Below are 13,155 nucleotides of genomic sequence, written 5' to 3' on the forward strand. Positions count from 1 at the left end.
CAGCTGCTCATTAAGTGAACTCATTATAGCACATGCTTGATGCAATGTTTTCTAAATGCCAGAAATAAATAAGAAGCTTCATTCGTATAAATAGCCTTTCACTTTAATGACAGTTTTTGATCTGTGGAAGTGGACAAAGAATCATTCCTTTCAGACATACACTCTGTCAAAACACTCTGTTCTGACTGGGCTCAGAACACCTTCGACAGACCACCAGTAGAAAGTCTGCCATCCAGAGACTGATGGCACTATCGCTACTGGCCCCTATGTTTTTCAAAACCATTTCCAGTCGCTTGACTGAAGGACATTTGGTCTCATGGCACCCATTACTTATACTGCCTTTGATATATACCCACAATGGATGCTATGGAGTGGAACTGAGTTGTCTTCAGCGAAGAATCCAGTTTTAGTTTGGGCACTGATGATGGCTTTGTTTGCATCTGGAGACCTAGAGGTGAGTGCCTCAATTTTGCCTTCGCTGTGGAGAGACACACTGCCTTCACTTACTCCTAGTAGTGGTACAAGAGACAATTGCAGCTCAGCAATATGTTCAGAACATCCTGCAGCCACATGTGTTGCCTTTCATGGTGGCTTCCAAGAGGCATTTTCCAATATGAAAATGCTTGGTCAAACATAACAAGGGTGTCACAGAAATGCCTCCACAACATTTCCACACTTCCATTGCATGTCTTTGTCACAAGATTTCTCATCAATATACCATGCATGGGACCATTGGGGACACCAACTTCAATATAGAACCTGTATGCCTCCATGCCCGACTGTTTAGAATCTTGCATCCAAGCTGGAGGCGGCCCAACAGGTAGTAGAGCCTCCCTTCATGTGTTCAGTTATAATCACTTGCGTATATCAACGTTAGAATCACACATATAAAATTTCATTCAATTCCGACAACTCCTTTAGGTGCTTGATTTCTTTTTACAATGAGTATATCACAGCTCTTAATTGCTGTATGTTTTATGATTCTTAGAATTCAGTTTATTTCATCTTAAATTAAAGCATCAGAATGCAGCTTGTTTTGCTTACTTTTGTTTACTGTGCCTTACCAATCATATACAAGATCCCAGCAGTTTTGCTATAATTCCCTAAGTGGCATATCTATATTTGATCCTGAAAAGACACATTATATTTAGTAACATCCTGCTGCTATAACTGTGAGAGATGCAAAAGCAGAAAATCCTCCTTATTGAGCCAATATCCATAAAAGTTCCCCGGAATGTACATAGTCATTATCTGACTGATTATGATCTTCAAACCAGCTCTGAACTTGCACTAAATTAAGTGCATTGCCCTTTTATTAAAACCATAAAATACAACTTTAACTATTACCCACGGTTTACACAGAGCCTGGAAAAGTGTAACTTTTTCCCTGTCTTATAAATCAGCATAATTACATATTCAACTTTAATTACTGGTGTGTCTGTATTGGCAAGGTTTATATGTTATATTTTATGCAGAACTACGATTCCTATTAATATTTAGCAGCTTAACTATATCATTAATTACTCTAAAATCTTTCCCCTACCATCTTTTTAATGGAGCAGAGAGAGTGGAATTATTAAAAATTGATGCATTGTGGATTTCAGAAATGTGTATGAAGCATTGGAAATGCCTGGCCTTAATCAGTGATGTCAAATGTGGTACTTTCCTGTTTACTAAATTGTACAACGCGGACCTTGGAGATATTGTTTTAAGGCTTCATCCTAATAATGAGGTGATGTAAGATTTCTATTTAGGTAATTGCCCAAGCCCAGCTCCTTATAGTTATTAGTCAGTACAATGTAGATGCTTAAAGGTATGTTACAACATGTGTATTTGCAGCGTTATATATTTTTTTTAAGAACACATGGAAAGATAAGTCAAATATGATGCAGGACATACAATATTTGTGTTATGGAGTCAATGCATTTTGATACCTAATACACAAAAACTACTGCACAAGGCAAAAGAGGAAAGAGAAATACACAAATATTAAAACCAACTTGATTTTAACATTATGTAGACATTATCTTAGCTAATACTTTTCATATATTCCATGACTTATCTTGATGTTGCTAATATAAATGAGTTCCCAGTTACTCTCTTTCAACTTTCTTTGTTATGCTGAGAGGTGGATGGCAACAGCAAACACAATATACTGTAGGAAAGGTACATGCAGCCATTTTGAATAAAATGTTGAAATGAGAATACTATTGATTATATTTCAAACCTAATAATGCATATTCTCAATCCCTGAAGGTATGTATGATACCCCAGTGTTAGAAACCAGATGCTAGACCGTGTATTTTACAGCCCCTTCATAATAAAATATAAGCTTACAAGCAGCGACCAGATCAACCTGGTTTTGATAGTAGGGTTCCAAATTAAGGAAGATATGTTGGGCGGTGAACAACCTGGCTTGAAAAAGACTTAGATTAAGTCGAAACATCGCCATTTTATGGAGCAATAAAACCCTTTTTTTACAATCTCTACACCATTGATGCTGCCGCCTCCTTGGATACCAGGGCGGTGAACAACCTGAGATTGTATCAGTTGACTCATCAGCTAAAACAGTGTTTACAGTTTTCACTGGAAATTCCTTTAAGTGCCACCTTCTTCATCTTTAACCAGATTTAGTCACTTAAACCACAATCTGAAATTAATGGTTGATGAGATGTGTATGCAATAACATGTTAGGAGACTCCAGGCAATTAAACTTGCCAAGCTTTAAGGGCAGCAATTAAAATGTATGGAGAGATTGGATTTTGTTCCTATTAAAATCTGCTTAAGGCACTAAACTAGCCATGAACAAACAATATATTAAAATGTATGTCATTAGAAGTATAACAATGTAGTTCCTGGGATTTTTCGATGGATAACCAATAGGGAAATAGGTTGCTAACCACGTCCCATTGGCTAATATTGTTAAAGCATGCATAATATTGAAGAGGATCTACCATCCATTGCATGATTATGCATTTAACCTTTGCTATCTTAATGTATGTCAGTTTCCATAATTCATTCATTATTACATTTGCACCTGACAAACTAGATACATTGGGTATTATACCTCGTCGTAGACCATTAAATCCTTAAAATTAAAGATGTGTCTTTCGAAGGTGTCTTTAGACGTGTTAAATATTACAAAAGAAGTAATAAAACCTGGAGTAGAAGGAAGATGGATACAAGCTCTTGAGAGCATTTCACTCTAAAACAAGGAAAGTGATCAATTCCAAGAAAAGTTCTTGTTTCTGGAGCATTAGTCTATGAACCATGCAGTAGCTTGCTCTAGGCATCCAACTCTCTGTTATTTTTCACTTCTAAGAGTTCTAATGGGCATGTTAATGCTTTCTTTGTGTATGAATTACTGAACAATAAAAAATTAAAGAGCAAACAAGGGGTAAGGCTGTATGTATTGAAAACAAGTGTCTTTTTTTTCAAAATGGCTTAGACGATAGCTTATGTAAAGCATGTGTACTCATTTCTTATGCATGAACTGCATGGCAAGCATATTGCTACTGTATGTGCAGAAGAAAAAACTGTACGCCTAGTGTAAAATATCCCTATTCCTATTGCCAAAACCTAATGTAGATGTTAGATTTCACATATATTAGTACTTCTCCGTATATCTTAGTATACGTTTCTCATTTTTCATAAATAACCACATAGATTACAAGCTAAATATGATAAATAACTCTGATGTTCATACCATAGCTCCATAAACTTAAAAGCTGAAAGTGCCCCTCCAGGAAAAAAAAAACTGAAAATGCATCTTTTTCCTAAAAAAGAAGGTAACCCACCTCAACTTGAAAGTAATACCTATTCCACAGAGCTGTATTGCCACAGCTGTCCTCTCCTGTCCTGAGCAGCTGTTGCCATAAGTAACCAGTGAGTCTGTATGGCAAATAACACTCTATACTTATGTACCCCTGAGAGACATTATCTCTACAGAATCCCAAGCAGCTCATTTCCATTGTTTTTTGGTGGGTCACATTAAGTTTTCCTGGAGCTGAGCTCAATATCCTACTTCCTTCTACATGCTACACTGAAATGGGTGCAGGAAGGTGATGTCTGTGCTTCTGTATGAAGGATCCTGATACTGAAGGACTGATTTAACTAGCCACAAGACTGACTGTGACTCAGACGTTTTAAACAATAGTGACCAATGAATCTCTTTCACAGTTTAAAGGGACTTTTACATGGTTCGTTATGGAGCACAAACTTTGGTGCGAATGTGTATTTGCCTGAGTATTGAGGCATGAGAATAAAAGATTGAAAAACTTGCGTAAATGGGGATGCATATGGATGTCCTATATGGGCCCATAGACTTGTACAGAGGAAAGTATGGTCCTGTGTATTAAACCTAAGTGTTCTTTAACATTATAACACACTGAATTTAACAATTCTACCTCCTAGTGCTGACTTTCAGCATCATGACTACAGAAAATGTAGTGTTTCTTTACATGGTCATGTAAGTTGCTATATAGACAAGATTATTTAATAGAGATCAGTGGTAAAATTCAGTGAGGTGTGGATGTGCTTAAAATGCAAACACCTAAGCTGCTACAGCCAAGGTTCCCCATATAGACTATTTCTGATAAAGTATAGGGCCCCCCGACAACTTTAGGTCTCGTACAGATGAGTGCGTTTTTAGCGCTGCTAAGCAGCACTCAAAACACACTTCTATAGGAACCAGTAGGTTCCTATAGAAGCTTTCACATGAGCTATTTTAGACGCGCTGAATCAGCATGTCTAACAAAGTTAGGACATGCGAGTGCAAACTCGCATGTCAGCTCCTATCTTTGCTGCGCGCTTTTCATAGGCTCCTATGGGAGCCCTGAAAGTATGTAGCACGTATCTCCTATACTGTGAACAAGCTGCTTCACAGAGCTTGAAGCAGCCTGTTCACACAATCTTTTCCGGACTATAGCAGCGCTGTTTTCTCGCTGCCTAGCAGTGGGAAAACAGCGCTTGTCTGAACAAGGCCTTATAGTACACAACAAATTGATACATCAGTGAGGATTGCAGGCATCACTACAGTCAAGAAAGTCCACTAGCCATAAAAAATGTTTTGTCCCCATACCTGAAAAAATATATTGCACACACAGATTATATATATTTTTTATATTTATATACATAGGACATGTGTCTTTTAGAGTGTATGTGTGTGCGTATATATATGTGTATATATATATATATGTGTGTGTGTATATTAGAGATGAGCGAACGTACTCGGTAAAGCACTACTCGTCCGAGTAATGTGCTTTATCCGAGTACCTCCCCGCTCGTCCTGAAAGATTCGGGGAGCGCCGCTGCTGACAGGTGAGTTGCGGCGGGGAGCAGGGGAGAGCGGGCGGGAGAGAAGGAGAGAGAGATCTCCCCTCCATTCCTCCCCGCTCTCCCCTGCAGCTCCCCGCTCCGCGGCGCTCCCCGAATCTTTCAGGACGAGCGGGGAGGTACTCGGATAAAGCACATTACTCGGACGAGTAGTGCTTATCCGAGTACGTTCGCTCATCTCTAGTGTATATATATCTATACATATATTGGATGTAAAAGTCTACACACCCCTGTTAAAATGCCATGTTTTTGTCATGTTAAGAAATGGGGCAAAAATTAATCATTTCAGATTTATTTCCACCTTCAACGTGATCCATTATCTGTAGAATTTAATTGAAAAGCAAACTGAAATCTTTTAAGGGGGAAAAAAAGCCTAAAATAATATGTTTGCATAAATATGCACAGCCTAAAAATAATACTTTGTAGATGTCACCTTTGACTTTACGATAACATTCAGTCTTTTGGGGTAGGTGTCTATCAGCATGGCACATCTTGACTTGCAAAAGTGCTCCAAATCTGTGAGATTGTGAGGGCATCTCGTGTGTACGGCCTCTTCAGGTCAAGCCACAGATTTTGAATGGGATTCTAAAACTTGGATCTTCTTCTGGCAAAGCCATTTTTGTGTTGATTCAGGCGTCTGCTTTGGGTCATTATTCTGAAAGATTAAATTTCTCTTCATCTTCAGCTTTTTGGCAAAGGCCAGAAGGTTTTTGCGCCAAGACAGACGGATATTTTTAAATGGTGTACATTTTGGTACAGATTTTTCCTCTGTGGAAAATCAGCTCCGTGTGAATGTACCCTAATAGAGTTCTCACACAGTGACAATTTTCTTGTTGCGTCCTATATAATAATAGTGCTTTGTACATCCAAAAATAATACTCACCTATTCACATTCCCTTGTTGAACTGAGCTGCTCAAAATCTTATGGCTTGGCACAGATAGCGTGATGATATCACTGTGTTGCATTACCTACACTAGCTCTGAGTCTCGTAGGCTGCAGGCCTAAAGTGACCTGTGGCCTACTAGAATGAATGGTGGGGCAGAAAGCTAGCAGGTCTCTGCTCCACCATATTATTCAGCAATATCTGCATTGAAGTGTGCTAGTCTCCTGGGAATTGGGCCAAAAGTACAGGGCACGTGCCCAGATGTTCGGAACTAATGGGGCCATTTCATCTAGGCATGAAAGTATTAAAGTTGCTTGACTATGTGCTTGTATTTGTTTGTAAGCGCTAGCTTGGAAAGACATCTTGTATATATAACCATGTAAACTATAGAGTACTAAGTCTATGCATGTATTAGTGTAGACAGCAGTACTATATATCTGTATATTTAACAGACGATAATGGCAGAGGCAATGTTCAAACTATGCAGTAGGGACCGCTGTACTGTCATTACACCACACTTTAAACAATTTAAAAGCCGTTGAATAGTCATCTCTCCTGATGACATGTGACAAGTCAGAAACCACTGAATGCGTATATCACTCTTGGTGTCTCATATAGTTCAGCACTGAGCAGAGGCAGTTTTATCAAGGGAGGAAGTGATCAATCTATGGGAAATGCAGTACAAATCGACAGTACTAAATAGTAAAACAAGAAACCAAGAGCATATGTGAATGATTACAATACAAGGAAAAGTTCCTGTTCTCCGTATGTCTAATGTGATATAAAGTACATGTCTTGATATATTTTACATTATTTTTTTCATTTTGATCATTTTGATATTGCATATTTTCAATTCCTGCTGCTGGCATATGCCCACTGCTGCCTGTTTCTGACAGCTTTTCTTACATTTGACAATAATGGTTGTTTGCAGCATATTAGTTGTCTCTTTGAGAAGTCAAATGTGTTTAGGGCTCTTGGTAGGAGTTTCTCACCATTACAGGAGTCATTTTTGAAATGAACGTTTATTGCTTAATTATGAGTCTATTTTTTTTGTTGTTTGAATTTCTGTGGCAAGAAACACTAACAGAAATGTAGAGAGATGTTCTGGCGTGCAAAAATACACTTTTTTAAGTAGTGATGAAGACCTTGCCTAGCAAATCTTACAAATTAAAGCATAACTGAAAAGGAACATAATTAATGAGATGCAAATAATTGCAAATCAATTGCTATACATTCACATCAGTGTGGAGGGAGTATATACGTAAAAATGGTGTATATGCATACTTGCATGGATCAATTGATAAAACGTATGTGTCTGTGGTTTGATCAACCATGTCTCTGCTTGGATAATTCTGTTATATGAAGAATAATGTAATTGCTTTCTGATACCATACCTTTTTATTCACAAGTGAAGTATTCCTGTTTCAAGGAGTTGTCTATAGAAGAAAACACCTTTTACAAAAAAAGAAGCCAGTGACTCAAGCAACCCTTAGTTATCAGCTGTAGTTGCCAGGGAAAGTTGCAGCCAGCAAATAGCTCAAATGTATGGCCATCCATTTAATGCATTTAAGTGCTGGGTCCACCAGAAAGGGAACTGCTGTGACAGAATGGCTGTCTGTACTGGCACATAGAGGGAAATCCCTAATGGAAAACTTGAATGGCATGGTTCAGTGCCTACTATAATAGCATCCAACTGATATGCTGAAGTTTCAACCAATTAGGCTGCAATGTTGATCCAGAAGACAGCAAAAAAAAACAATGAGGTAGAAGCCCATTTTCCTTATCTCAAGCAAAAAAAGCCTTCCCAGGTACAAATCTGGCAATCAAAATAAATCCCTACATCAGCAATCCTTCTGAATCTATTGACTATGATTTATAACGTATTATTGTTATGCTCAAGAAAGGCATCCAGATCCCCGAGAGTTCCATGGCCTCACTTCTCTTACAGTGAAGAACCCCCTTCTATGTTAGTGTAAAAACCTTCTTTTCACAATGTAGTAACAGATCTTGAGCCAATTGCTGTTATATTTTACAAAACAATTATAATTTCCATGGCTTCATTTTGGAGTGCATGTTTAGGAATCTTCATACTTGCATAATCTTGTTTCCCTATTTTCCCCTGCTGCTGGTCATTATTTATCTTCTCACATAAAATTACATTGGATGTTTTTTTAATTGCTATTTTAGATGACCAAGATCTTATTTTTTATTGCTTTACGTGTTCTCATTTTTGAAGATTTGTGTTACATTCTGTTGGATAGCAGCCTATGCTAATTGAAGTTATTTTTGAAATTCTTCTTCTTCCTCTAAAAAGTTTGACATTTGTCCATCTTAGCACTTTTTTATCCTATTGAGAAAAAGATGAAGTACACTCATAGTCCAAAAAATCAAACACCTAGATGGAGTTGTCATTTTGCTGCAAAACTTGCCTTGCAGGTACATCTCAGGCAGATATGCATATGATTAGAGTTGTGGAGTAATTAGATAAATGGTCTTGCCACCTGAGGCCCTAAAAGTATTCCACACTTGGTCTATAAAAAAGCCCTCAGAGGCTATTTGTGTGTAGTTGACCTCTTTTTCCGCTTGTGTAGAGCTTGTTGACCACTAGACACCTCTACAATGCAGTTGAATAGAGTTCACCCAGTTAACAGAGTGGGAGAAGCTGGATGGTCATATCAATGAATTGCCTGCCATCTGGGCCATTTTGACCAGACAGTTAGGAGATGTTGGGACCAGTGAATGCATGAGGGCACACACACATACACAAAGAAACAGGATGCCCTTGACAGACTACCATTAGCTGAAGGACATTTGCTCACGGCACCCATTACATGTACTGTCTTTAACCCTTTCCAATCCACTTTCTGACATCTTAAGACATTATGATTTAAGGCTGTACAGCTCCGATCAGCTTACCCAACATGTCACCTCATGCAGTACTGGCTTTAGCCGCCAGCAGATAGTGCCATTGTATAATGGCAGAAAAAGAGTAAGCCCTCTAGGAAAACCAGGATACAAATTGGATTGGAAAGGGTTAACACACACTCACCATTGCCTCCATTTGCAATGGTGCTGTGAACGACAACACTGGACCGTTTTTTCTTCAGTGATGAATCCAGGTTTTGTTTGGGCATGACAATGGCTATGTTTGTGTCTGGAGACCTAGGGGTGAGTACCTCAATCTTGCCTTTGCTGTGGAGCGGCACACTGCCCCCACTGCTGGTGTGATGGTGCAGGCACGTGTGTTTTCTGGAGGCGGGGATTTCAAGCCCTGTGTCCAGAAAGCAATGCTCTGCCGGGGACCAGGAGGGAGCGACAGCCTGCAGCAGCACCGCAGAACGCCGGGGGAAGTGAGTAATGATTTTTATTCTTTGCTCCGCTGTATTCCCGGTGTATAAGGTGACAGTTGGGGGGTCGTCTTATACGCCCCGTCGCCTTATACGCCGGTATATACGGTATATATTTTTATTGTAACACATTTCTGGATGAATTGCAGGGAAGGGCTTATATATTTAAGCCCTTCTCGACAATTCATCCCGCGATCGCCGCCAGCCCATTGCTTTCAGGGGAACCTGCTGTATTGCCGGCTCCATTGAATTCAATGGGCAAACATCGTTCTTCTCAGAGAAGAAGGATTTGTCCTCTATATGTTCTCAATGGGGTCGGCGCTGCTGCCGCCAGCCCCATTGAGCGCATATAGAGAAGAGAACAGAAATCGCAGATCACACATAGGTGCGATCTGCGATTTCTATGGCCTAAGAAGGACCGTTGGGGTTCTTGAAGCCTAAAATAACTCCTAACGCTCTCCCTATAGCAGCAGCACTTTCCCTGATTTATGTCAGAAGGCATCTGTGGCGAGCCGCGGGAGGGCAGATTTTAATACTCGGGTGACACCTAATCTCGCCAGCCACTCACTGCAGGGGGGTGGTATAGGGCTTGAACGTCGCAGGGGGAAGTTGTAATGCCTTCCCTGTCTTTCTATTGGTCAGAAAAGCGCGCAAATTTCTCAGGGAAGAAAATGAAAGTAACTCGAACATCGCGTGGTACTCGTCACAAGTAACGTGCATCTCGAACACCCTAATACTCGAACGAGTATCAAGCTCGGACGAGTATGCTCGCTCATCTCTAGTTATGATGAAAGAATATATATTCCATATTTAAACTGCAAAATTTTGAATTTTACATTATTTTTTTTTTGATCTAAGCAATAAGGTTTATAAATATGTACTGTATACTTCATTAGTCAGTACAAGTTGGTTAATTGGTTGTGTACAAAAAGATCCAACCTCAGACTAAGCATGATGACAAAATACATGGATATACTCCATATACATTAATCATTGATGAGGTGCACTAAACTCCCAAAAATAGAGCAGATTCCGCTTGAAAATCGCGGTGCTTTCCAGCGCCACAATCAAGCAGCTGCCTGCGAGACCCCATTGAAAACAATAGGAGCCTCTGATAGCGTTTAGCACTGTGCTGAAAATGCAGCGCTAAATGCTGAAAAAATTGTCTGAGTGAGGGAGACCTTAGCCGTTCTAAGATGTGCATGTATTAAATAAATGTTGCCATTTTCCCTGGAGTTTAAGAGCCATCAGACCACATAATTTTAGAACTGGGCAGTATTCTTCCTATGGAGCTTTGAGGATGCATTGTGCTATAAAAACAGTGTGGTTCGTAACTTGCTAGCACATATCCAAAGGAGACCATCAACATCACTTATTATAGTTTGTAGAGAATTGTCAAGACAAATGTAAGTGGAACAAAGTATGAGACTTATACATCCTGTCTTCCCTATGTTTTTGACTATTATATTCCATCTTTGTGTTGTATTAAACCTCAATTTATCATCCACTCATCCAGTTTAACTGAAAAATTAGGATTAGTATGGTTGAGAAGTATCTGACTGCTTTGTGACGGTCCACAAATATTAGCACTTTTCTAGGACATAAACTTCAACCTTTTCAGGCTGGAAAGAGAGATCCAGAGATCTCACGGTGTATACATTTTTAACACCGGGACAAGCAAAGAAGGAAATTGGGCTTGTTTATATGTTGCCGTGTGATGTGGTCTGGCTACATGCATTCTCTATAGCATGGGTTATCTTTTTTTTTGTTTAAACATCAGTATGTTCTTTTGTGACATTTTTTTTCCGTCATTGACTTCAATGAGGTCAAATGCACCAATTAAAAATCATATGTATAATTAAGAACTGCAGTTTTGAGGGCAGAAACTTGGAATTTTTATTGTATTTGGTGTTTTCATAACCCATGCCTAGGATTTTGCGATTATTTCTCCAGAGGGAGAACTTTCAATCCAGTTAAAATCCCTTATGAAAGCTCACTTTTGTCAGGTTTGTTGCAGAAATTTCTGAAAAGCGTTTTTTTTCCTACAGCATGAGCATAGGATGTTTACAAACCCCATTAAGATTAATGGAACTGATTACTGACGCAGAATTACCTGCGACAAAAATCTACCATGTGTGAACATCACTTTGCCTTGCCTTAATCATTTTATTGTAGTAAATCATATTACACTGTATTCCTTGTATTTAATCATTTATAGTAGCTATTGAACAAATATATAGAGCTAATATGCCTATTCCATGATAGCACTAGTATGGAAGTCATTCATCACACATCTCTTTTCTTACATACTTTACTCTGTGTTTTCTAATGTTGATACAAACACCCTTGGAATCCCACACCTTGTCTGTTAGTCATTCCAACTTTCAGTGTTTTTTATTTTTCTTAGTTTGGGTCATAGCTATTGCTGTATCTTTTCCTTTTACATTGTTCCAGTCCCCTGTTGTTGCACTTTCAGATCATTCAAGTTCCTTGTCACTCCTCTTGACAAAAGGATCATTCCAGTCCCCTGTCATTCCACTTTGAGATTGTTCCAGTGCCTACAACGGTGAGCCTATTATGCTTTAATGTGATTATGGGGTAGGAGGGAATTAATAATGGTAGCAAATTAAACAAGGCTTTACAAAATAATATTTTGCATGTGCAGAAAATACGATTTTGTTTGAGCTTTAAAATGAAGAGCTCATAATAGCGTATAGAGTGCAACACAATATATACTGTACTGTAAATATGTTCTAAATATTATCTAGGAATTGTCAGGCTGCTGCGAAAAACATTTGAGTGATGCTATTAATGCAGGGTGCTGTTCTCTAACATTTGAAGTTTATAGCATGTGTCGTCCATAGTAAAATGTAGTCATTCACAATTGTTTTATGTATAAGTTTCATTTATTTCAGGTGTATTACTACTCAATGTGTAAATTTTGGGGTTATATACTGAAATATTCCCCTGGGATCTCTGGTTGCGCAGGATCAGCTATTTGGGTGGTTCATCTAGTTTTTCAGCTTTCCCATGCAATGTTATGTATTCACCGATGCCTCGCTCACATCAGAATTTTAACATGTAGCTATTTAAGCCAGAGCACATTAGCATCTGATAAGATGCGAGGGAAAGCCAGGCAATTCAGCAGCAAGTTTTTCATCCCTCTAGGTTGCATGATGTCCAGCCAGAAGCATAGACATAGAAAAGAATGAGCTAGTTCGATATACTTGATATTTGAGGTCAGAGCTGATGAACTTCAAGCAGAGGAGCAGTACAGGGTGGGATGATATATCCTGAGTGGCCTCCTAACCCAAGTAATGCATGTTTCCAACTGCAGATATGAATCCTAATTAGAGATGAGCGAATATACTTGTTTCGAGTAATTACTCGATCGAGCACTGCGATTTTCGAGTACTTCCATACTCGGGTGAAAAGATTCGGGGGACGCCGGGGGCGGGGGGAGGCGTGGCGGAGCGGGCGGTAGCAGCAGGGAACAAGGGGGAGCCCTCTCTCTCTCCCTCTCCCCCCACTCCCCGCTGCAACCCCCCACTCACCCACGGCGCCCCCCGAATCTTTTCGCCCGAGTACGG

At 39.4% G+C, this 13,155-nt stretch overlaps 1 protein-coding gene across 14 annotated transcripts in view; it reads left to right on the forward strand.

The window, feature by feature from the left end:
• Positions 1–13,155, forward strand: part of FOXP2 (forkhead box P2) — a 275,679-nt gene that overhangs the window by 238,931 nt on the left and 23,593 nt on the right. For 10 of the 14 annotated variants that reach the window (XM_066591788.1, XM_066591786.1, XM_066591789.1 and 7 more), the window contains one exon: positions 12,042–12,131. The exons of the other annotated variants lie outside the window; for them this stretch is intronic. In XM_066591788.1, coding sequence (XP_066447885.1) covers positions 12,042–12,131 — 90 coding nt within the window. The remainder of the gene's footprint in view (positions 1–12,041; positions 12,132–13,155) is intronic. 14 annotated transcript variants of the gene reach the window in all.

Source organism: Eleutherodactylus coqui, chromosome 2, assembly GCF_035609145.1.
Source record: "Eleutherodactylus coqui strain aEleCoq1 chromosome 2, aEleCoq1.hap1, whole genome shotgun sequence".
Taxonomy (NCBI): Eukaryota; Metazoa; Chordata; class Amphibia; order Anura; family Eleutherodactylidae; genus Eleutherodactylus; species Eleutherodactylus coqui.